Raw genomic sequence first — 26,571 nt, forward strand, 5'->3', positions numbered from 1 at the left:
AACGTATTTCGGCCGCAAGTCCCGGATCGAACACACTGCAGGGAGCCGGGCTCCTAGCATCATAGTTATGTACGATGCTAGGAGTCCCTGCCTCTCTGCAGGACAACTGTCCCGTACTGTAATCATGTTTTCAGTACGGGACTGTAGTTCCACGGAGAGGCAGGGACTCCTAGCGTCGTACAGAACTATGATGCTAGGAGCCCGGCTCCCTGCATTGTGTTCGGTCCGGGACTTGCGGCCGAAATACGTTCCGTCCATTACGGACCGAACATGCTCGTCTGAACCCAGCCTAAGCGTTCTGAGTCTTATAGACTTACACAGAGAAACTGGCTTTTGGTTCACACACAAGACGCTGTGTGAATCGGCGAGTCAGTTTAGAGATCACGTGACCGCACAGGGGAGCCAAACGGAGAGGAATGAAATGTCATATACATGTACAAGATGCCCATTACAAACGGGCAAAGCGATAACAATTTTCATGGGAGTTCTTCTTTAAATTTATCTTTTGGTATTTTTTTTCTGTTCATTTAATAGTATTAAGAAAATCGAGATTTAAATCGAAAATCTCCCATAGGGTTGAGAAAATTCTAGATTTTTATTTGTCAAAATCACCCAGCCCTAGTTGGGACCATTTTCAAGCTTTTGACATACACGTATGAACCCTGGATTACGAAATAATATTCTATTCTCATAACCATATACTTTCAAAAAGTAGACACCTGGCACAGTGTGAAATGCCACCCATCACTTTACACCCATGGGCGCCTTCATGCATTTTTTTTTGTCTGTTAGCAGGGACATTCAATGAATACACAAGGGGAATATAAATGAATTAACTAGGAAATAAAATAAATGAACACTTCTTCAAACCCGTACATACAAGTATTTGACGTTCCGCATCCTGCAAAATATGTTGCCCCAAACGTACAAAAAATATTCCTACCCACCATCTTGTCTGTTTTACCCTAGCCTCATCTGCGCTGGTGGCTTCATTAAAAAAAATGTATATTTATTTTACAATTGTCTGCACCTTGCGGATTCTGCTGCGGATCTGCTGTTAATCCACAGCAAAATCTGCAACAATTGGGTTTTGTTGCTGATTTTGATTTTCCCACTGAACTCAATGGGGAAAATCAGCGATAAATCCGCACCAGAAATTTCCTAAATTTGTTGTATCCACTTGGCTGGTAGATTTTTCGCCTCAAATCGTACAGGAAAATCCATGGCAATTCCGTACGTGTGACGTTTTTTTTTTTTTTTTGTTTTTTTTAACGGCTGTCCCACAACTGCATGGATTTCTTTGGGGCTATTCACACAGCCATTTTTTTTTTTTTTAACAGACCGTGTGAGGGGCCTGTGAAAAATAGCACATTTCCTATTTTTGACCATTTTCACGTCCGAGTTTACACTCGTTCGTCTGAATAAAGCCTAAGGAAGAGAACAATTCTAGTGTGAATAGAGCCTTTCCTTTTAGCCCTTGTTTACATAGTGCAGGTTTGGTGCATTTTTAGTGGATTTTATCGCATTTTGTGCAGTCTTATATTAGCAGTATGCCCATTACGTTGTGGATTTTCCATGGATTTGCAATAAAATCCCCAGTGAAAAATATTTACAGTCTTGATTCTGTACTTTTGTAAGGTCCACTTCTAGTTTTGGCTAAAAAGAAGCATGCAAAAAATGCACCAAATTTCCATTGTATGAACCTGACCTTATGGTTATTTTCAATTCTATGACTGTATGGGGAAATACCTGCCAGGGAGTGAGCAATTTTCTGCAGGTAAATTACACTCTCCAGGGAGAATTGGAATCCCATTGGAAACCTTTTGTACTTCCTAGTCATGTGATGACGTGTCATTTAATTTGATGGTAACCTGGGAGAGAATTTAACATTTTAGTGTTTAGTATAAAGTAGATACTAAATAAAGTGTAGAATGGTCATGTAGCATATAATGCAATGCAATGGACTGCTAAGTAAATATATTAAAGTCTATGTACACCTTAGAGGAGAACCTTTTTTTCTATCAAAGTTTTTTATGTTATTCTAAACCGCTTTTAAATTGACTTATTAAATTTTATTTTACTTTTTAAGATGCAGCTTCTGTGTACCCTTTAGGCCGGATTCACACGAGCGTGTGCGTTTTGCGTGCGCAAAAGGCACTTATCAGCTCCGTGTGTCAGCCCCGTATGATGCGCGGCTGCGTGATTTTCGCGCAGCCGCCATCATTATGACACTCCGTTTGGATGTTTGTAAACAGAAAAGCACGTGGTGCTTTTCTATTTACATTCATAGTTTGACAGCTGTTGCGCGAATCACGCTCGTCCCACGGAAGTGCTTCCGTGTGGTGCGCGTGATTTTCACGCACCCATTGACTTCAATGGGTGTGTAATGCGCGAAATACGCACAAAGAACGGACATGTCGTGAGTAAAAATCACACAACTGTCTGCACGGCCCCATAGACTAATATAGGTCCGTGCGACGCGAGTGAAAATCACGCGCGTTGCACGGACGTATATCCCGTTTGTCTGAATAAGCCCTTATACATAGAAGCTGTATCGTTTCGTCAAAGCCAAATCTGTCCGTTCAGTTGAACTGACGACTCGGCTGAAGGCTGGTCCTGTGTGTCTGACAAACAGGCTCCAGCTAATATCGATCACATCTATCTAAGTGATCATAATAAGCTGAATCCTGTGTGTCAGAGACGCACAGGACCGGCTTTCAGTTGGGCCGTTCGTTCAGCTAGACTAACGGAATCTACTTTGATGAATTGACATTCTATGTATAAAGGATACATAGAAGCTGTATCTTAAAAAGTAAATAAAATATGTCATAAAAGTAAATTTAAAAGTTGTTTAAAAAAACACAACATTGCTTTTATAAAAACATAATTCTCAAAAAAGGTGTACATAGTTGTTAAAGTCTGTCCCCCCACCCTGCCCCCAGATACCGGTCTGTGAGCTGCGTTTAGCATTGTAGGGGCTGAGCAGCAATACCACAGAAGGTCTGTGGACCAGAGTGGCACTGTTTCTGGGGGGAAAAAAAGCAGACCCCATATTTTTTTCTTCTACATTTCCTTTGAATAGGACCTATCGGTTCTGAGAATTTATAATTGAGATCCATCCATCCATCCATCCATCCATCCATCCATCCATCCATCCATCCATCCATCCATCCATCCATCCATCCATCCATCCATCCATCCATCCATCCATCCATCCATCCATCCATCCATCCATCCATCCATCCATCCATCCATCCATCCATCCATCCATCCATCCATCCATCCATCCATCCATCCATCCATCCATCCATCCATCCATCCATCCATCCATCCATCCATCCATCCATCCATCTCTCCCCTCCCTCAAGTCATTGACAAGCCATGAGGAAGGACGTAGTATGCGTCTGAAACGTCCCTGATTTATCTCCCTGTACCTGGAAGCTATCTTCTGTTTTTAAGAAGTTTAGAATAAAATTGAAACGAATGTTTCGTTTTTAAAAGTCTCAGGGTATGTTCACACGCACTAATTGCGGACGTAATTCAGGCGTTCTTGCCCCGAATTACGTCTGAAAAATGCGCCTCGATAGCATTGACAAACATCTGCCCATTGAAAGCAATGGGCTGACGTTTGTCTGTTCACACGAGGCGTATATTTACGCGCCGCTAACAAATGACGGCGCGTAAATAGACGCCCGCGTCAAAGAAGTGACCTGTCACTTCTTTGGGCGTAATTGGAGCCGTTATTCATTGACTCCAATGAAAAGGAGCGCCAATTACGTCCGTAATGGACGCGGCGTTCAAGCGCCTGCACATGCCGATACGGCTGAAATTACGGGGATGTTTTCTCCTGAAAACATCCCCGTAATTTTAGCCGTTATGGACGCTGTCGTGTGAACATACCATAACAAGCGCTGGATCATGGCCTCTTTCTTCTTACATGGTGTACACTGCCTCACCCTCAGGCTTTATTCAGACGAACGGGAAAAACGTCCGTGCAACGCGCGTGATTTGCACGCGCGTTGCACGGACCTATATGTGTCTATGGGGCCGTGCAGACATGTCCGTGATTTTTCCTCAGCGTGAGTCCGCTGAAAAAAAGTCACGACATGTCCGTTCTTTCGGCGTTTTGCACGCATCACGCACCCATTGAAGTCAATGGGTGCGTGAAAACCACGCATGCCGCACGGAAGCACTTCCGTGCGAACTGCGTGATTCGCACAAGAGCTGTCAAAAGGATGAATGTAAACAGAAAAGCACCACGTGCTTTTCTGTTTACAAACATCCAAACGGAGTGTCTTTGAGATGAGCAAACCCGGACAACCGAACCGAACTTCACCGGGTTCGGCCGAACTAGTTTTGGCCGAACCCGGCAAAAAAATTTCCGGTACGCGACGTCAGGAGATAGTCACTGTCCAGGGTGCTGAAAGAGTTAAACTGTTTCAGCACCCTGGACAGTGACTTCCGATCCCAATATACATGAACGTGTAAAAAAAAAAAAGAAGTTCTGACTTACCGATAACTCCCGGCTTCTTCCTCCAGTCTGACCTCCCGGGATGACGATTCAGTCCAAGTGACAGCTCCAGCCAAGCACAGGCTGCAGCGGTCACATGGACTGCGGTGTCATCCAGGGAGGTGGGGCCAGATGTCAAGAGAGGCGCGTCACCAAGGACGCGTCACCAAGGCAACGGCCAGGAGGGAAGTTCTCGGTAAGTACGAATGTCTTTTTTAACAGGTTGCTCGATATGGTGATCGGAATTCACTGTCGAGGGTGCTGAAAGAGTTACTGCCGATCAGTTAACTCTTTCAGCACCCTTGACAGTGACTGATGTCGACTAGCCTCATCTCTATGATGGCGGCTGCGCGAAAATCACGCAGTCGCGCATCATACACGCATGACACACGCAGCTGTCAAGTGGTTTTTGCGTCCGCAAAAACGCCATGTTCGTGTGAATCCAGCCTCACAGTGGACTTTTCCAGCTCAGAAACAGGAAGTCTCACAGAGCAGTCACAATCTGACTTGGACCTGCTCATTGCTGCATGTGGAAAGTGACTTTAGCTGTCTCCGCTCTTAAAGTGCCAGAACTTTTATCACTAAATTAGAGAGGACATTTTTTAATTTTCCTAAATTTAGATATTATTGAGAGGTTTATAATTTTGTCTATTATTATTACCTCATGAGGTTTTCTAAGAGGATAGGATGACTTTAAGGCTGGGTTCACGTGACCTATTTTCAGGCGTAAACGAGGCGTATTATGTCTCGATTTACGCCTGAAAATACGGCTCCAATACGTCGGCAAACATCTGCCCATTCATTTGAATGGGTTTGCCGACGTACTGTGCCGACGACCTGTAATTTACGCGTCTTCGTTTGACAGTACACTTCTTGGGACGTTTTTGGAGCCGTTTTCTCATAGACTATTGAAAACGGCTCCAAAAACGGCCGAAAAAACGCAGCGAAAAACGTGAGTTGCTCAAAAAACGTCTAAAAATCAGGTGCTGTTTTCCCTTGAAAACAGCTCCGTATTTACAGACATTTTTGGCTCAGCGTGTGAACATACCCTAAGAATGCATAAACTGGTAACATCTTATTTAGCTAGATGTTAGCAAATGTTGGTATTCAAGGCAAATATTTGTATTATGTCCTCAGAACCTGTAAGAGTTTTAATTTTTCTTTTAAAGGAACAGCTGAGGTGGACGGAGGTGTCTATTGCAGGCTGTGTGTTCCCCTTGTGCTGTCTGGGATATGACATGTCTTGGAGCATGCCACAATTCCTTTTTCCTCATGGAATTCATTATAAAAGACAAAAAAAACAAACAAACCCTGTGTGAAAAAGTAAGGCACTGTTTGTAAAGTATTGTCCTTCGCATTCAATAGGCACTGGATTTGGAATCTGTGTGATACGGTGGTGGGCATGAGGCCTTGTACAGCACTGGGGGGGGGGGGGGGGGGGGGCATGTAGAAAAGTCTAAAGGGTCAGTTGACACGGAAAACGGCCGAAAATGCCTCCCATTGATTTCAAAGGGAGTCAGAGGCGTATTTTTCCACGAGCGAGAGAAATGCCCTATCTTCGGGCGTTTACGTCTCTGACCTCCCATTGACATCAATGGGAGGCAGGGAGAGTATTTTGTGGCGTTGTTTGCCCGCAGCGCTCAATGCCCGCGGGCGAAAAACGCGGCAAACTGCGTGCAGGCAGATCAAAATCTACCACAAAATTCCAAACTGAATTTTGAGGCAGAATTTTCTACCTGCAAAAAATCTCCATCTGACCATACCCTTAGTCTGCAAGGATTTATTTCCTAGCCAATGTCAGCTCCCAGTGCGTCAAAGTAGCCGTTTCTTTACATGAACTGATCTTCTGTTAAGAGCGTTTTTCTATGACGTTTAGGGTATATATGTGGGGTGCTTCCTGGTCACCCGCCAGGTATTGTAAATGGTTGCGTGTTTTGCTCTCACCCTCTTGTGTGTCCCCGGTGTCTGTCTTGGTTGTTTGTATCCTCCTGTTTCGCTATGTCTTCCCAGTGGGCGGGGGTGAGGCTGGGTTTCCGTAGCAACCAAGGAGACACTGCAACCCTGCTCAAGGGGGGTTCCTATTGAGCCCTGTATTGGTGCACAGATCAGGTGACCGCACTGGTCAAGGTGATTGGTGCAGCATCTGGATAGAAAGAGGTTAGAGAGAGAGAAGGGGTGAAGTTAGAAAAAGGCGGGAAAGTGTGAGGTAATGACAGTGGAGGGAGTTAGAGTGACAATAGGTAGAAAGAAGCTGAACATTAGAGCTTCCGGCCGAGTGTCTAGGAATCGAACACCACAAAGTGTCATCAAGTCAGAGGGACCTGAGAATAAGGTCTGCATATTAACTGAATAAATTATATCCAGAATTGTGGTATCTTTGAAGTAATATTTCTTGGTTATAAATATACAAGTTACAAGCAAGGTATGCATGGACTTTGGACTATCTACTTACTTTACAATACCCCCTTAAATAATTGTGCCTAAGGTACTCGGACTGTTGCCAGAGTACCGCCGAGGGTGTCCGTGCGCGAAAGGTAGCGGTGCCTCCGCAACGACTCGCGGAAGTGTAGCAGGGGTAGGAGTGGCGTCTCTGTGACCCGTGGCAGCACTATAGGGACCTGTGTGTCCACAGATTCCTTTGACACATACGGGCAAGGTGGGAACTCCTGCGGAGGTAGAGTTCCCCAACCTCGGTTATTGACCGCTTTGCCGAAACTTATACGCTGCTGTTTAATAAAGAAGTTGATTGGTTGTAAGTCTGCCTACAGTGTATCATCAATAAATCCACGTTACACATTCACACATGGCGGGATGCGCTGCGTAAAGGTACACAGCGTATCCGCTCTGGTGGCCGCAGGTAGTTCGGCCGAAAAACCGTGCCAGATTGTGGTACAGTTTTTTTGCCAGAATATCCGCTGCGGAAAACAGATGAGAAAATAAGTGTATATTTACCCTCTGACGTCCTGCCGACTGACTTCCTGGGATGACGTTTCATCCCATGTGATCGCTGCAGCCAAAGATCGGGCCTGTCCTGGAGGACCCCTTTAGTTGTGGTACTTAGACTAAAGGGGTATTTGCAGAGCTAGTGTTATTGTAAAAAGGCCTTCACGCGCTAGTCTATGAATATTACCGGGGAAGTGGGGATCACAATGAAATTTATCTTATTGCTGAACCATTACCTAGTGTGTTCGTTTCTGTGAATGACGCACAATATTATGCAACGTTATGTTACCACTGTTTGTGTTGTGTGGACAAAACCTGTCTGATCTGTGTGCCACAACTAATAGGCTAACCTCAAATCTTCTAACTATACCAGATTGTGAGTGAGTTTTATGTTAAAGGGGTCCAAAATTAATATGCACGAACAGGGCCGCCATCAGGAATTTCTGGGCCCCATACAGCCAAGATGTCTGGGGCCCCCCCTCCATTACCGGGGGTGGGCAACGGAAATTGTGGTGCTCACGTTTGTACGTTATACGCATTAACTGATTTTGGTGCCGATGTCAATTACAGTGAAGGAACAACATACCATGAGGGAAACAAGAGACAACCAAACTCTGAAACACGTCCCAATACTAGACACGCCATGCGCACAAGTATAATATAATGCCAATAGGGTATACAAAATATATGTATATGAGGCTACATCTATAAAAGAAATGCTGCCCGTTGCAAAATGTGCATGGCAAGTGCCCGCTACAGATCACTGGCGCAGATACAGGCAAAAGTTACAGATATATGCCAAAAAATGTAGTGTGAAAACGGATATACCTGTGGACGTGATGGCAGCACGGGACGTGGAGAGACGGCACAGGAACGCCTCGACACTACCTTTTTTGGCATATATCTGTGACTTTTGCCTGTATCTGCGCCAGTGATCTGTAGCGGGCACTTGCCATGCACATTTTGCAACGGGCGGCATTTCTTTTATAGATGTAGCCTCATATACATATATTTTGTATACCCTATTGGCATTATATTATACTTGTGCGCATGGCGTGTCTAGTATTGGGACGTGTTTCAGAGTTTGGTTGTCTCTTGTTTCCCTCATGGTATGTTGTCATCTGTACATGACTGCTATTTCTCCTGATATATGATCCGTTACTCTTGTTGTATTTATTATTGTAATACCATGTATCGTTATGTAATAATAAAGATGTATATTTTTTACTATTCATAGTAGTTATCTTCATATTCTATTGGGATGCTATGTCCCTTGCGCTTTCGCGCTTTGTAGGTTGTTTCAGAGTCATATTGGGGATTCTCCTTTTCGCTTTACCCTGTTTTGAGGTTCTTTGTAGGTTTAAAATTACAGTGAAGGAAACCGCGGAGCCGACAGTGACCGGTTAATGCTCCAGATTTTGATCTATTTAGCTAAAAGTTATCTGACTGTATGGCATACAGTGGGATACGTCACCTGGGAAATGGCCCAGGGGAAACTCCTGAAGTCACTGCCCATGAACAGAGCTGGAGCCTTCTACTAGCGCTCTGCCCAGGGATGTCCATATACATAAAGTGACGTCCGAATCTTTGCAAAGCCTGAGTACACGGCCGGAGCGTCGACAATGCTCTGGCCAGGGATTCCGGCCCTAGAGACCTCTGATGTCACTTTACACATATGGACAGTGATGTCAGGAGCTTTCCCAGGGACAAAGTCCACGGGTAGAGCACTCGTGATGCTGCCTGGGGACTCCGGAATAACAAAGTCTACTACGCCATTTCATCCTTCAAAAATAAGGTAAACCGACGTCTACCAGCCCGACGGAGGCTAAAAGGACATAAAGGAGCCCTATGAATTATCGTTTACGTTGTTTATACTGTAAGGTAGGAGATTTCCTGACTACACGATAAACTTAGGGCAACAACACGATGTGAAGGGGGAAGGGAGGGGGAAGCTTGTGAGGTTATAAGGAGCACTAATGCTCCGCTCTTACGTTGCCATTAAAGTTCAATGTGTTTTTCCACAGCAAAAATCGGAGGCTTTCCCTTTGATTCCTGGCGCAGATGCTACAAGCGTGTAGCAGATCCGCACGAGAATTAGGCCCTGTTCACACAGAGTTTTTTGCCACATTTTTTTCAGCGGAAACCGCGGCAAAAAACGTCCTAAATTGCCTCCTATTGATTTCAACGGGAGGCGAAGGCGTTTTTTTCCCGCGAGATAGAAGCGACATGCCCTTTCTTCAGGTATTTCCGTCTCTGACCTCCCATTGACATCAATGGGTGGCAGAGAAAGCCTGAAGGAATTTCAAGGCAGATGTTTCTGCCTGCAAAAAGCTGTGTGAACAAGGCCTAAGTCCCATTGTCATTCAAAGTTGCTCATCCTCGGGTTTTCCATGTAATATAAGTCGCATGCTACTTATTGCTGTGGCGGATTTCTTTTCATGGTGCGGACAAAAATACACGTGGAAAATTTTTCACAGCATGTGAACTGGGTTGCGGAAACCTCATATGCATGGGATGCAGAATCATCGACATGTCATCGGAATCTGTATCAAATCCAACATGTGTGAACGGGGCCTTAGGGGGAGTTAAAAAAAAACCTCTGTTAGGCCAAATGCACACGATACTTATTACGTGCAAATTTGTCGCGGGTATTTTCGTGCGGCAAATCCGCAGTGTAATACAGGACCGGCAAAGTAAATGAGATCAAGAAATCTCATCTACATGTCGCATTTTCTGCACAAAAACTGACCTGCGGTGCGTATTTGAAAATATGATACATGTCACTTTATCTTGCGTTTCCGCTTGCGAATTGTTTGACTAGTTTAAAAAATAATAAAATATCTGCAACATAAAACCTGCACCTATTTCCGCATCAAAAAGTAAAAACCGCACCTAAAAACGTATCAAAAAACGCACAATTACCTGCGGTTTTAATACGGATTTTGTGCACCAAATTCCTCAATGTGTGCGTTACAGAATTTGCTGGGGGTTTACAGCAAATTAACCCTTTACATTGTAAAGGATGAAATACGTTACAACTCTGCAACATTAGGCCTCATTCACACGGCAGGGTTTCCCGGCCGGGTGCCGGCCGTTCATAAATCGGCCGGCACCCGGCTGCATTAGGAATGATAGACCCCTAATGGGGCTATTCACACGACCGATTTTTTTACGTCAAAAAATAGGACATGCTCTATCTTTGCCCGGGCACCCGGCCACCCGGCTCCCATAGAAGTCTATGGGGCCGGGTATTACACGGCCATCACCGGAATGTGTTCCGAGTGATGGCCGGGTTTCCCGGCGCTTGCGCTCTATCTCCTCCTCCTCACAGCGCAGAGTGCATGTGAGGAGGAGGAGTTGATGCCATTCTGACGAATGGCATCGCTGTACACTGTGTTGCAGGGCCGGGGTGTACAGCAGGTGGAGGGAGCGCTGCGCTGGCTCCCTTCCCCTGCTTGTTAAAAGCACCCTGGCTCGGCGACACCTTCGATGGCGCCGCTAGTAGCAGCTGCTGCTGCGGCTGCTACTACTGCAGCGACGCCACTATAGCAGAGCAGGGAGGTATCTCCCCGCTCTGCTATGTGCTAGCCGCACTTTAGCTCCTTGAAGGAGCGGAATCCCCGTGTTTTCGGGGATTCCGCTCCTGGACAGAGCGCTTGATGTCTCTGTCCATATCTGGGCAGTGACAGGGGAAACTCCTGAAGCGGAATCCCCGAATACATGGGGATTCCCCTTCAGGAGCTGCCGCTGATGTCACTGTCCGGATCTGCCCGGCCCGGATGCATAACTTTATGCAAACCGGCCGGGCAAAATGGCCGATTTTACCGGCCGACACTCGGGCTCGGGAACGACCCGGTCGTGTGAATCCCGCCTTAGGGTATGTTCACACAGCTTATTTTCTGGCCGTAAACGTCTGAAATATCAGAAGCAGAACGCCTCCAAACATCTGCCCATTGATTTCAATGAGAAAAAAACGGCGTTGTGTTCCGATGGGCCGTTCTTTTTACAACGGCCGCATAAAAAAACGGCCGCGAAAAAGAAGTGCAGGTCACGGATCCCTCAATAGACTCAAGTCTGTGAAAACGGGTCCCGCACGGCTGCAAATCGGCCGTTCTTCACGTGTGATTTCACACACGCTGGTCTGAATATCGCTATAGGCCTTATTCACACGAACGTGTCCGTTTTGCACGCGCAAAAAACGCTGCGTTTTGCGCGAGCAAAAGTTCGGTGTGGCATCAGCATATGGTGCGTGGCTGCGTGATTATGACACTCTGTTTTGATGTTACAACACAGTAAAGAAGGAGGGGCTTTTATGTTTCCCTTCTCTTCTTTACCAGCTGTAGCGCGAATCACGCGTGTCACCCGGAAGTGCTACCGTGTGCGATTTGCACGCACCCAATGACTTCAATGGGTGCGTGCTGCGCGAAACACGGGCAAAGTATAGGACATGTCGTGAGTTTTACACAGCGCACACACGCTGCATGAAATTCACTGACAGTCTGAACGGCCCCATTCACTAACATAGGTCCGTGCGACACGCGTGAAAATCACGCTAGTAGCACGGACATATAACACGTTTGTGTGAAGAAGGCCTTATATTGTAATTTGTAGTGAATTTTCAGTGCGCAATCCGCACCAAAAATAGGAGGTAAGTAAGTGGCCTTATTCAGACGTCCATGTTCGGTTTGTGAAATACGGAGCGTGTATCGGCCATATTTCCCGGACCGACCACAGTTCAGGGAGCCGGGTTTCTAGCATCACAGTTATCTATGATCATAGTCCCTCCCTTCCCGTGGGGATGCTGTCCCCGGTCCCGTACTGAAAGCATCATTACAATATGGGGCAGTATTCCCGCGGAGAGGCAGGGACTCCCAGCAACACTGGTAACTATGATGCTAGGAGTCCGGCTCCATGAATTGTGGTCAGCCTGGGAAATACGGCCGATACACGCTCCATATGTCACGGACTGAACGCGGCCGTCTGAATAAGGCCTTAGTCTAGTTACACAGTGCGGTGAAATCCCTTTTTTTTGCCACAATTTTTGCAAAATCGCGGCAAAAACGTGATTTGACCGCACTGTGAGAATATAGCCTAACAGCACTTTTCATGTCTTGAATCCTTTTTTTTATGCAATTTTCGTAATTGGGGCACAAATCACGCGGTTTTGCCACGATTTTTATATAATCGTGGCAAAACTGCGCCATTTTTGCCGCGATTACGTAAATCGCGGCAAAAAAAAACGCTAGGAAAACGAAAATATACCAAAAAACATTTTAATCAACTTTATACATACTACAAACGGGGTCAGGGGGATGGGAAGCAGGATGGATAGGGGAAAATACTCACCAGCCTGCAGGTCCTGTCGGCAGAGTAGAGGAGCTGGGGGGCGGGATCTCCACACACCGCTTCTGCACATGTTGCATCTTCAACAGGTTGCTAGGGGGGTGCCGCGGGCGTTGCTAGGGGGGTGCCGCGGGCGTTGCTAGGGGGGTGCCGAGGGGGGGGGTCAACAGTCCGAGGGGGGGGGGCGACGGCAGCCCGGCGGGCCCCTTTTCTTCATCCATGTGGCCGGGCCCCTGACGGGAGTACCAGTAATACCCCCCTGATGGCGGCCCTGTGCACGAAGGATTACCCCAGTCAAAATGTATCACTGTGATAGGCCTAGTACATGTGCGGTGCATGACACTTTGAATCCTTGTGTCATTCTACGGCCCTGACACAGAGTATCAGTTTTGCCTGTAATGTTTCTTTAATTTGCCTCCGCACAGAGATCGCTCAGACTTTGTAATGCGCTTTAGAATGGCCGTCATTGCGTCAGTGCCCGTGTATTTTGGAAATTTTTTAGATATTGGGTTATTTAGTCAAGGCTACTATAGACGCTTGGATAATTTTGTAGATAAGAAAGACAGACATGGGTTGAAAAGAGTTGCACGTAAATTGGTGACAAATCGCACACGAGTCATATGATAAGGGCAATTGTTCTGTGACAGTTGAAAATAAAGTTTTAGCCCCAAGGTGACCATGTGAAAAGGCCAATTTGGACCATTTTCTGTCGACTGTCTGTGCCTTTGTTCTTGTAAGGGTATGTGCACACGACCTATTTTCAGACGTAATGGAGGCATTTTACGCCTCGAATTACGCCTGAAAAGACGGCTCCAATACGTCGGCAAACATCTGCCCATTGCTTGCAATTTCTGTGCAGACGACCTGTCATTTTACGCGTCGCTGTCAAAATACGGCACGTAAAATGACGGCTCATCAAAAGAAGTGCAGGACACTTCTTGGGAAATTTTTGGAGCCGTTTTCTCATAGACTCTATTGAAAACAGCTCCAAAAACGCAGCGAATTACGCGAGTTGCTCAAAAAACGTCTGAAAATCAGGGGCTGTTTTCCCTTGAAAACAGCTCCGTATTTTGAGACTTTTTTGACTCTGTGTGTGAACATACTCTTACACGAATGAGTGACGGCCAAAGGCAGATATCTATGTAAAACCTGATCCGCTGTGTTGGATTTTTATTTTTTTAGACGTCGGTGCAGTGCTTCGAAAGTTGTTCATGTCTAGCAACAGATCTGCGTCCCATACTTAAAAGCCCAGAGCAGGCCAGGGAACGATCATCGGTTTGTCATTTTAACTTCTGTCCAAAATGACAGCCTTCACAGACCAATTACGAATGACAAGTCGTTAGGAATCGGCCATCTGAAATCACAAATTTATGGTCAGTTTAAAGAGGACGTGTCACTAGGTCATAGAAGTTGAACCAGTTAACTGACCTGAATAGCGCCGTCTCCCTGACTCCAGCGCTGGTTTTTTTTTTTCTTGGACACCGTTTCAGAGATATGGCCCGCTGTTGTGTTGGCTCCCTCTCTGCTAATTTACTGTAGTTTGCAAACAGGGCGTAAACTGCCCACAAGCTGCCTTGCGCTGATTGGTTCGCATCAGAGGCAGGGAAGCTAACTAGATCAAATTAGCATATCGGGAGCCAACACAACAGTGGGCCGTATCCCCGGAACAGGGGCTCGGTGATTATCTTTTCTCGCCGCCTCCTCTGGTCCGGTCGCCTGTAAACATAGTTGATGACGCGCAGTGCCACTGCTCAGCCGGAAGTGAAGGATCAGACACGGAGCATAGTCTCTCCTAGTACACGCCCCTGCTCCTTCTACTCTGATGTAGAAGGAGGGGGTGGCGTTGTTATTCATCAATCTCCGCGCCCCGATGGTTACATAATTACAGCGCTGATGGGGTTACATGAACCCCAACATCCCTGTATAGGATGATGGGGGTTATACACAGGAATATTGGGGGTTTTATACAGGCATGTTGGTGTAATACATAGGGATGTGGCAGTTATATGCAGGGATGATCCCTGTGTATGACCTCATCATCCCTGTGTATGACCCCCCACATCCCTGTATATAACCCCCATCCCCCTGTGTGATTATTACTGGGTGTTTGTGACTGTACAGGGAGCTGGGTGACTGTAATTAGAGCAGGGAATGACCTGTGAACATAGAGGGGTGTGACAGTATGCAAATAGCTGAGATGCTGTGGAGGAAGAAGGGGCGGTGGTGTAAACTGTCTCCTCAGATGGAGCAAGGGATCATGGGTATGGTGGGTTACAACAGAGGCGTAGCTAGGTTCTCCTGCACCCGGTGCAAAGATTCAGATTGGCGCCCCCCCCCCAACTTATTTCCCGACATTTCCTTCCCCCTCGCCATGTTTTCTTTCCCTACCAATCAATGAGGTGTAATTTTTTGTTCACAATTTTTTTAATGTAACTCGAGTATAAAAGCATTTCTACATTTTACAAGCGATATAGTTCTATAATGTAATTAACATAAAAATAAATTAACAGAAAATAAATTAAAGAGGCCACACACAGCCCCCTGTAGATAGTGCCACACACAGCCCCCTGTAGATAGTGCCACACACAGCCCCCTGTAGATAGTGCCACACACAGCCCCCTGTAGATAGTGCCACACACAGCCCCCTGTAGATAGTGCCACACACAGCCCCCTGTAGATAGTGCCACACACAGCCCCCTGTAGATAGTGCCACACACAGCCCCCTGTAGATAGTGCCACACACAGCCCCCTGTAGATAGTGCCACACACAGCCCCCTGTAGATAGTGCCACACACAGCCCCCTGTAGATAGTGCCACACACAGCCCCCTGTAGATAGTGCCACACACAGCCCCCTGTAGATAGTGCCACACACAGCCCCCTGTAGATAGTGCCACACACAGCCCCCTGTAGATAGTGCCACACACAGCCCCCCTGTAGATAGTGCCACACACAGCCCCCCTGTAGATAGTGCCACACACAGCCCCCCCTGTAGATAGTGCCACACACAGCCCCCCCTGTAGATAGTGCCACACACAGCCCCCCCTGTAGATAGTGCCACACACAGCCCCCCCTGTAGATAGTGCCACACACAGCCCCCCCTGTAGATAGTGCCACACACAGCCCCCCCTGTAGATAGTGCCACACACAGCCCCCCCTGTAGATAGTGCCACACACAGCCCCCCCTGTAGATAGTGCCACACACAGCCCCCCCTGTAGATAGTGCCACACACAGCCCCCCCTGTAGATAGTGCCACACACAGCCCCCCTGTAGATAGTGCCACACACAGCCCCCCCTGTAGATAGTGCCACACACAGCCCCCCCTGTAGATAGTGCCACACACAGCCCCCCCTGTAGATAGTGCCACACACAGCCCCCCCTGTAGATAGTGCCACACACAGCCCCCCCTGTAGATAGTGCCACACACAGCCCCCCCTGTAGATAGTGCCACACACAGCCCCCCCTGTAGATAGTGCCACACACAGCCCCCCCTGTAGATAGTGCCACATTCCCCCGTTTTAAATAGCGCCACACTCCCACCCCTTGTACTTAGCGCCACACTGTGAACAGACCGGTGAGCGGTAGCCTACCGCTACCACTCTCCGCTCTGCCTGGTGTGACTTAATGGAGGAGTCGAGGAGGTCATGCAGCGCAGGCAGCGGCGGAGTTCCTTCTGACTAGGGTCGGTGACAGCCAGGGCCGGCCTTAGGTTGGATGGCGCCCTGTACGGGACACTCTATTGCCGCCCCCTACACAAACCAAAAATTAACCACATATATGGACACGCTGGAACATATATACTGTACATACATAAAGACATACAGGCAAATATACATACACACATTCTGGAATACATACATACAGGTAAATATATAGACGTACAGACACATATACGCACACCGGCAGATAAATACACAGACAGGAACATATACAAATACATAAAAGGCACAAAGACACATTCACAAACAGACCCGTATATAGGCACATATGTACACAGCACAGATAATGTAGTAACTGCTGCCTGCAGTCCTATGTAACACCACAGATAACAGTGATAACTCTCTGAGTACTTCCCCATGGAACTGCTGTTCTGTAGTGAACAAAATAATACAGTATGAAACAGCAGTTCCGTGAGGAAGCAGAGACTCCTAGTACATAGCCACATCGCCCTGTAGATACCGCCCCGCTGTAGATGGCACCCCTTACAGATCGCATCTCCTCCCCTTGTACCTTGTAGATCGCACCCCTTGTACCTTGTAAATCACCCCCCCCCTTGTACCTTGGACCACAACCCCCCCCCTTATAGATTGCGCCGCTGTAGCATCCACTAGGTGCTGAATCCCCGGACAATGCTTCGGCAACCTCTGGCCGGGGAGTCCGCTCCTAGTGGCATCTACAGCGGCGCGATCTACAAGGAAGGGGGTGGGAGTGCGACCTGCAAGTCGGTAAGGGTGCGCTGTACAAGTCAGGTGGGTTGTGCTGCGATCTGCAAGGGGGTGGGGGTGCGATCTATAATGGAGGGGGGTGGAGTTCCGATCTACAAGGTGGGGTACGATCTACGTGGGTGTGCGATCAAGGGGGTGTGGCACTGTCTACATGGGCACTGTGGCACTATATTGGGGGGTGGCACTATGTGGGCACTCACTATATGTGGGCACTTGGTCACTATATGTGGGCACTGGGTCACCATCTACCCTGACAAATGAAATCCATCCTTTATTGTTTACAGATTCTGTTAATCTGTTCCCTGCCGGGGAACACATAAGTTATAATCAATTAGATAGACATTTTCCCAATTGTATTTACGATAAAATAAAGTATTTGCAGAGTTTAAAAGTTGTAAAGTTACGTACAAAAATTCTAGTAATATGTTAATTTAATTTTAATTATATAAATAACTTATCTCTTGGTATTCCTGTTAAATAAACAGAAAAAAAAATAAGAAAATCAAGATTCAAATCGAAAATCGCCCAAAGTGTTGAAAAAAATCTAGATTTTATTTTTTGGCTAAATCATCCAGTCCGATGTGTGGGGTGCATATATGGGGGCAGTTATGGGGCTTTATACTTCGTGGAAGTCGGTTATAGAGGCATTATACTATGTAGAGACAGTTATGGGGGGCATTCTACTGTGTGGAGGGCAGTTATGAGGGGCATTCTACTGTGTGGAGGGCAGTTATGGGGGGCATTCTACTGTGTGGAGGGCAGTTATGGGGGGCATTCTACTGTGTGGAGGGCAGTTATGGGGGGCATTCTACTGTGTGGAGGGCAGGTATGGGGGCATTCTACTGTGTGGAGGGCAGGTATGGGGGGCATTCTACTGTATGGGGGGCATTCTACTGTGTGGAGGGCAGTTATGGGGGGCATTCTACTGTGTGGAGGGCAGGTATGGGGGCATTCTACTGTGTGGAGGGCAGGTATGGGGGGCATTCTACTGTATGGGGGGCATTCTACTTTGTGGAGGGCAGTTATGGGGGGCATTCTACTGTGTGGAGGGCAGGTATGGGGGGCATTCTACTTTGTGGAGGGCAGGTATGGGGGGCATTATACTGTGGAGGACAGTTATGGGTGCATTATACTCTGTGGAGGGCAGTTATGGGAGGTATACTGTGCTGACAGTTATGAGGGGCATTCTACTGTGTGGGGGCAGCTATGGGGACATTATACTGTGTAGAGGCAGATTATCGGGGCATTATAATGTGTGGGGGCAGCTATGGGGGATTATACTGTGTGGGGTGCACTATACTGTGTGGGGAAGTGTCAGGGGGTATATTATATACAGTAGTAGACAGCAGGCTCAGGGGATAAATATTAATTCAATGGTGTAGCATGCAAATATGACTCGTGGCATACCAAAAGGGGTGTAAGCCTAAATAATTGTTCGTTAATCATAATTGAGGATACATGTTTAATTGTGATTTTGATTTAGGTTATAATTGCCCAGCCCTGAGTCATAAGGAGAGGGGGACTACCACTGCCGACACCTGCCAGAATAAAGGACCAGACATCAGTCAGTGGACGCAGGATCCACCTGCATTCATGCAACATGATTGGGATCCCTCCGTTTTGTGATTCAGATCTTTATTGTCAGAGCTTTGGGGGTATTCTATAATGCACTTTAGATTTTGTAGACCATGTAGCGGTGGGATGATGACTGTGATTGTGGAAAATATAATCATGAGAGGTAAGGAATGTCATGTTGTGCTAATGACGTCAGCAAATATTCCCGGTGAAAATGGGCTTGGTCGGCTTCTAATTCGGATTGTGGTTTTGTTTAATATATTTAGAGCTTCGCTCTCATCCTACCTGGGATTCTGCCGACACTGCAAACCATGACCTTGCTAATCCAGCACGCTTAAAATATTAGTCTCAGAATATGGGAAAATCCCACATTGTATTGTGAGAAGGTTCCATACCAACTAGTGTGGGCTGCTGTGGAAACGAGTACCTGGTATTATCGCAATTGCAGATAAATATTTTTGGACGGTTTACAAAACAGGTACACACCCTTCTCCGACACGAAGAGAAAAAAATTCTGTGCTGTTGCCATTACACTGCTGCAGTTAAGAGGCCACACTTGGTTAGAAAGCCTGTCTGCCAAGTAAAAAGGAAATAAATAAAAATCACGCGTGACCAAGCACTATTTCTTTGGTTCATCGTCGCACAGTCGTAACTTTTTTTAATTTTTCCGTCGACGTTGCCGTATAAGGGCCTATTTTTTTGCAGGCCGAGTTTTATTTTTTAATTGCACCATTTTTGGGTGCACATGGTAGATTGACAAACTTTTATGGCCTTTTTTTTTTGGGGAGGAAATGGAAAAAACCAGCATTGTCTTTCGCGTTTTAAATTTACGCCATTCACTATGCGGCCTAAGTAACATATTATTCTCTTTTTTTCTATGGGTCAGTACGATTGTGGCAATACTAAACTATGTATAGGTTTTTTTAATGTTTTACTACGTTTGCATGAAAAGCCTTTTATAAAAAAAAAATAGGTACTGATTTGGGATACATGGGATTTATTTGATTTAGGGGGGCTTGGTGGAAAAAAAAGGAATTTTGCGGGTTTTTTTTTGTGGGGGGTTTTGTAAGCCGCTCAACTGGCTGTTTCATCAATTTGGTGGTAATACCATATATGTGTATTTTTTTTAATTTTTTTACACTATTATTTTTACTGTAATTATTTTTTTTTCATATTTTTTTCATAAACGTTAACTGTATTTAACTTTTTTTTTCCTAGTCCCACTAGGGATTTCACAGTGCGATCTGATCGCAGATATAATGCTTTGGTATACTTAGCATTATTTCATGTCGGTGTAAAGCTAATAGGCAATTACTGACGCCAGACCTGGGGACCTTTGTTAGGAAGCCGATCGGTGCGTCGCGGGTGTGCTGATCGGGTCACAAAGGGAACTCCCTCCCTCTATCAAACACCTTAAATGCCACGGTAGCTATTGACCGCGGCATCTAAGGGGTTAAACTGCCGGAATCTAAGTGCTCATCAATTGCGGCAGGAGCCAGACTGTATAACAGCCACGCTCCTGCCGCTGATCTCGTGGGTACAGTGGCAGAACCCACGAGATATGAGCAACGAATATATCCATCACGATGCTGGAACTAGCTTGTCGTTAAGGGGTTAAAATAAAGAATTGTTTATATTATACTTAACCAGAGCAAAATGTTACTTTTAGAATGCTGCACTCTTAGGCTATGTTCACACGGAGTATTTTGGGGGAGGAATATCTGCCTCAAAATTCCGTTTGGAACTTTGAGGCAGATATTCCTCTCCCTGCACGCCGATTTTCGCGGCAATTATCGCGCCGTTTTTCGCCCGCGGCCATTGAGCGCCGCGGGCATAAAACAGCGAGAAATACGCTTTCTCCTGCCTCCCATTGAAGTCAATGGGAGGTCAGAGGCGGAAGCGCCCGAATATAGGGCATGTCGCTTCTTTTTCCCGCGAGGCAGTTTTACTGCTCGCGGGAAAAAGACACCGACGGCTTCCATTGAAATCAATGGGAGGCGTTCTCGGGCCGTTTTTGCCGAGTTTTGCGACGCGGTTTCCGCGTCAAAAAACTCGGCAAAATACCCCGTGTGAACATAGCCTAAGGCTTATTCAGACGAACGTGATATACGTCCGTGCAACGCGCATGTGCGACATGTGCGTTCTTTGAGCGTTTTTCGCGCATCACACACCCATTGAAGTCAATGGGTGTGTGAAATCCATGCATGTCACATGGAAGCACTTCCGTTGGACAAGCGTGATTCGCGCAAAAGCAGTGAAAAGGATGAATGAATACAGAAAAGCACCACGTTCTTTTCTGTTTACAAGCATCCAAATGGAGTGTCATAATGATGGTCGGCTGCGCGAAAACCACGCAGCCGCGCATCATACAGAGCTGACACATGGAGCTGTTAAGTGCCTTTTGCGCAGGCAAAACGCTGCGTTTTTTGCGTGCACAAAACGCACACGCTCGTGTGAATCCAGCCTAAATGTGAACAGTTTTTCTGTTTCTAATGCCTTGTGTATGATCTGCTCATTTACACAAACCAATAAAATGGTCCCAAGTTGGCAGCACATCTCCCTGTGTAAACAGGGAGATTTGCTGCCAACGTAATGGAAATGTATGGGGACGAGCTATCTTAAAGATCGCTCGTTCCTAAACGTAGCCGAGCAAACGAGCGCTGATCTACTAGCTGTCTCGTTCATATGCACTTGTTTTTACTTGCTTTATCGGGCTGTGTAAAAGCATCCTCAATGACCTTTTAGTTGGACCATTGATCGATCAAACAAGGGCTCATATGCTCCATCGTTCCCGATCATTGCCCTTTGTAAACAGAGCAGCGATCAGCCGATGAACAACAAGCGCTTGTTCATTGGCTGATCGTATTGTTTATGCAGCAGATAATAATATGGTTGTCAGCAGCACATCTCCCTGTATAAACAATCGCTCGTCCACCTTGGTATTCCCCGTAGTAACGATCGCTCGACCACATACATTACTGATCATAGCTCCTTGTGAAAGGAGCAAACGAGGGCCGATCACCAAACTGTCTCGTTGATCGGCGCTCATTGTTACGGCCCATATTGGTGTAAAAGGACCCTTAGTCTACCCCAACATTTTTTGTTTCTTGTTTTGGCTCTTTGGGGGGTCTGTTTAGTGGGTCTAATTGTACACACTAGCATAACTTTATTAGGGTATCCTACTGATATTATTTCTTTCTTATAATTAAAAATTGGTGCGGATATCAATTTTGTAGGTCCTTTTTAGGGAAAAATACAATGAACAATATTTCAATTATTCACCTAATTCTCCCACACGTAGTGATGTCAAATTTCTATTCTTTGTGTAAGTTATGACATCGATCTAGCTTTAAATGTGTCATCCCCCTTACCTTTGGTCGCCGCCTCTGTACATGGATGGTAATTATACAACTACAGGACGGAGAAACACAAAATCCTGGGTAGGTATAAGATATATTTTTATTTTTTTATGCCGCAAAAACCGCAACATTTAGGTGTTGCAGGTTTTACCTCCCCATTGAATTCAATGGGGAAAAACTAACAAATAAGCAGCGATTACGCAAATACAATTGACACGCTGGGGATTTAAAAAAACATATCGTGGTCACGTTACTGGTTTTAGAAAGCCATAATTAGGAGGGGGAAAAACTCATGTACTTACCTGTGCCCTCTATTTCTGCCCGGTGTGAATGTGCCCTTATATTACATCATTAAATGAACATACAGTTCCAGCCATGTGGATAAAATATGAACAAATCTCATCCACATGCTGTAGAATGGAAAAATCTGCTGCAATTTTACCTGCGTAACATGCAGATTTTTCTCTAGACTTACTATGGATTTTACCTCTCTACATCGAAATGAATGAAATACGCATGGAAATACACAGCAGAAATTGATTTTCTGCTGCGGATTTTCAAATCCCCACCTCAGGTCAATTTCTGCGCAGAAGAATTCTGCAGCATGTGGATGAGATTTGTTCATATTTTATCCACATGGCTGGAACTGTATTACATTGCAGATTTTACGTCCACAAATCGGGAGAGAAAATTTGCAGCCTAATGCTATGTTCACACGGAGGAATTTTTGTGGTGGAAGGCAGATTCCTCCGCAAAATTCTGCCTCCCATTCATTAGCGGACAAAAGAAGCCTTCTGCCCGATCTTCAGGTGGACTCTGCCCACACCTCCCATTGAAGTGAATGGGAGTAAGAATCTTCCTACTGAAGGCAGGGATAATTCTGCAGCGGGACCCGCAGTGTGAACGTAGCCTAAAAGTTTTCTAATCTTTGATCTCGGTGGTCCAACAACGTGGGCATTTGGGCCATATAACATTGTTCCTCTGAGTGTTTTTTGTTTAACAATTTTCTCATGTACAAAGCTCAGCTTAGAGACCGCTTTTATTATACAATGTTATAAGGCCTAGATGTGGTATTACAGCCGTGCTATTATTGACGTTTTACTGGCAGCAGTTTGGTTTTAGAAAGTGGGCAAAAGTTGATTGTAAGTTCTTAAAAGAAATGGGTTGGGGTGTTCATTGTGCTGGTACCGGTCTGCTATAGAATGATGAGGATATGACCTCCGGATTAGCAGGCACTGGCTGCAACAAGAAAGTGATAGAATCGTGATAAAGGAGAGTTCAGTGTTGTCAGAATTAAGTTTTTCAACATATGTAACCAATGCTATTAAGATGTGCAAATACTCTGCGATGCCACTGATGGAAAACACAATATACCTATACCAGATCACTGAACTGGCCTTTTAAGCCACCTAATATTTGAAGGCACCAGGTAACATGTCACCGGCTTATACACAGTCATTGATGAAGAGAGTAAGTCACACAGTGATTATGTGATGGACGGAGGCCAGTCCTGTACACAACTCGGATCTTAGGGTCCCTGCGTAGAGACAGGAAATGCAGACGTCATCCCCTTTCACTGGCTAGAGAGAAACTGCCCTTCATCTGGCAATGAGCCCAGATGTTGCTGTAGGGAACAGGATGAGGACAGCGTAGTATACTGGAGTCCTAAGTTGGTCTCATTCATCTCCAATCCGGGACCAGTGTAAATGACAGTATTTGTATTGTTCTTATTGCAGAAGGCAGTTTTCAACTTGAAGACCTCTCTGCATCTTGACCTGTTTGAGTAACAGATACAGAGCTGTTCTGCCTGGTCTGTGTAGTCTGGTGAGAAATAAGTAGTTTAAAAACTGTCCTACCATCCCTGCTAAAAGAAAAAAAAAGCATGGGTGAAGAGCTGAAGATTGATTCCTGCTCTGAGGGAGGCCCGCAGGTAGCTGTAACCGTATGAATGATGTGCCACAAGCTGTGGATGGGGGCTGCGTACCATCTCCTGGTATAAATGGTCCTGTGGCAACAAAAAAGGATCTTCTGGGGACCACCCCAACGGTTGCGTGGTGTTCAGATTCGTGGCCAAGGCAAGGGCTACACCCTAGACATCTTGTAGCGCTACTGATTGATTGACTATCTAATGTGTATGGTGTGCTCCTGGCTTTCCCCCGCCTGCAGTATTTGGTGAAAGAAGGATGAGACATGTTGGATTTAAAAAAAAATCTTTGCGTGCTGTGGATTTACAAATCTGCAGCATGCCTTATGTATCCCGGATTTATTCTGGATTTTTTCTGTGCATTTTTCCCCTTGATGTGCAAATGGTAAAATCCAGTGCATGTTTTGCAATGGATTTGCCGCCATAATAACCGCGGCATTCAGGAGATTTCCATTACTGCTTAAACAAACTGTAGGCGAGATAATGATGCAGGCTGACATTGTAGGAGAAGTATAACTGGTGGCAGTACTGCAGTATACGGTTCATACATTACTCTTCTCTATATTACGCGGAGCGGGAAATATAAGCAGAGTGTAAGATCTTCTGTTCAGGTCCTCTGTCTTACTCCAGTACTTGTACAGTATGATTGCTTTATTGCTTGTTTCTAAATTTTTGTTATATACTTTACAGCATGTAGATCATTCTGATAATAAATCGTCTTTTAGCAATTTCTCTAAATCATATCATTTATGTTTTCAGGTTTCATGGAAGAAAACCAACCAGGTAAGTCAATTTGCTACCTAATATATTTTTCATATAGAATTCTTTAATTTCTTTTATATGCTTTTCTTGCATTGGCGTATTTTTTTAGTTTCTTGCCCTTTTTCTTTATTTGATTTTGTTTGATCTTTGGACGGAATTATTTTTTTTGTTAATATTAGGGCCTGTTCTCCTCAGCGTCGTCTTTCCGTTGAAGGGTTCCTTTGGAGCTTTCCGTCGGGGGAACCCCTCAACCAAAAGGCAAGCGGAAACCATAGCTTCCGATTGCATCACCATTGATCTCAATGGTGACGGATACTTTGCTAATGGTTTCCGTTTGTCACCGTTCCATTCCGTTGCCTTTCCATTGAGGGGTTCCCCCGACGGAAAGCTCAGACGGAACCCCTCAATGGAAAGACGCTGATGTGAACACACCATTAGTAGACTCCAATCTATGGCTTTATAGCTATTCAAGACTACATCCTGCTCCATTTAAATATTTTGAATAGGACCAACACCAATAGACTATCTATGGTCTGTCGATGGATATCGCGTTACAGCGGAGTAAAGACAGAGTAGATGTAATGTTCTGTAATGTTGCACATGGAACAACTTTAAGCAATGGACTAGATGCCCCACATGGGCAGCAGCCTACCATTGTTCTGACATGAGCTGTCACAGTGTAGCCCTCTTTATAAAAGCTTGGATCATGACAATTTGCATTGCTGTAGATAAAGCTATAGAAGACTGACTATTGAATATAAGGAAGAGCTTGAATGGAGCGGCGATCAAGCATGCACCCGCTGTTCCATTAAATGTCTTAGATGGCACTGTAGTCATTCCGATGGACTTTAAATGGAGCCGCAGTGCGCATGCTCGGAACAGGGGGTTTGGGACCGTCGTTCTCACAATCGGTGGGATCCAAGCCATGGGGCCCCCAGCGATGAGAAAATGATCAGCTATTCTGTGGATATGTGAAAGTCCATGCTTCTGGGATAACCCCTTTAAGTCAGGATTCACACAATGCAGAGTGTACAACCAGCGGTCATTGTATCCACGTCCTGTGTTGTGTTTTATGTTAACATTGTGGGTATTTTTCCAGGCATGGGAGCATTCTGAGCAGTGACATATCGACTGACAGGAAGCAGAAGGTTGAGCGGAGCGTCGGCTCATCCCATGACAGCACATCTCATGATTTTGACCCTACAGGTAGGACTTGTATTGCCTAGCACTTTATTGCGAAGTTGTACTGTGATTGAGTTAATCTGGTCAGTGTCCCTAAAGGGGTCATCTTGTTACGACAACCCCCAGTCCATTTGTCCATTCTATTAAGGTCATTGAGGGGATCCCTGGCTAAGGACCTACCTCTGTTAGCCAGAGGCTGCAAACAGCTGTTCTTGCAGACCTGGCCCATTCATATATTATGTGGGCGGCGATTCATTGGAATGGCGGTAATGCAACTGTATATACCCCCAATTGTAGTCGGCTATTTCACCAGTATGTGATTATGAAATCAGTGGATTACGTCTCCTGAAATCAGTGGTGGTATTGTGACACTTCCATTAATGTTTAAAACACAATGAGGAAGTGGTTGTCTGGGATTTAAACATATTTTTGCTTAGGGCAGGAAAGTTAATTAAAAAAAAAAAAAAAAAGTCTTTGACTTTCCTGCAGCCATGACGAGCCGTTCATGCACGAGCCTCAACGGTGATGC

The 26,571-nt window shown here is 45.7% G+C and overlaps 1 protein-coding gene across 9 annotated transcripts in view; it reads left to right on the forward strand.

The window, feature by feature from the left end:
* ARHGEF12 (Rho guanine nucleotide exchange factor 12) overlaps window positions 1–26,571 on the forward strand; it is a 162,495-nt gene that overhangs the window by 13,883 nt on the left and 122,041 nt on the right. For 8 of the 9 annotated variants that reach the window (XM_075840099.1, XM_075840101.1, XM_075840104.1 and 5 more), the window contains 2 exons: window positions 24,858–24,881; window positions 25,960–26,066. In XM_075840099.1, coding sequence (XP_075696214.1) covers window positions 24,858–24,881; window positions 25,960–26,066 — 131 coding nt within the window. Of the gene's footprint in view, window positions 1–6,784; window positions 6,843–24,857; window positions 24,882–25,959; window positions 26,067–26,571 lie in introns of those variants that run through there. The other variant, XM_075840102.1, reaches the window with a different exon arrangement.

Source organism: Rhinoderma darwinii, chromosome 10 (assembly GCF_050947455.1).
Source record: "Rhinoderma darwinii isolate aRhiDar2 chromosome 10, aRhiDar2.hap1, whole genome shotgun sequence".
Taxonomy (NCBI): domain Eukaryota; kingdom Metazoa; phylum Chordata; class Amphibia; order Anura; family Rhinodermatidae; genus Rhinoderma; species Rhinoderma darwinii.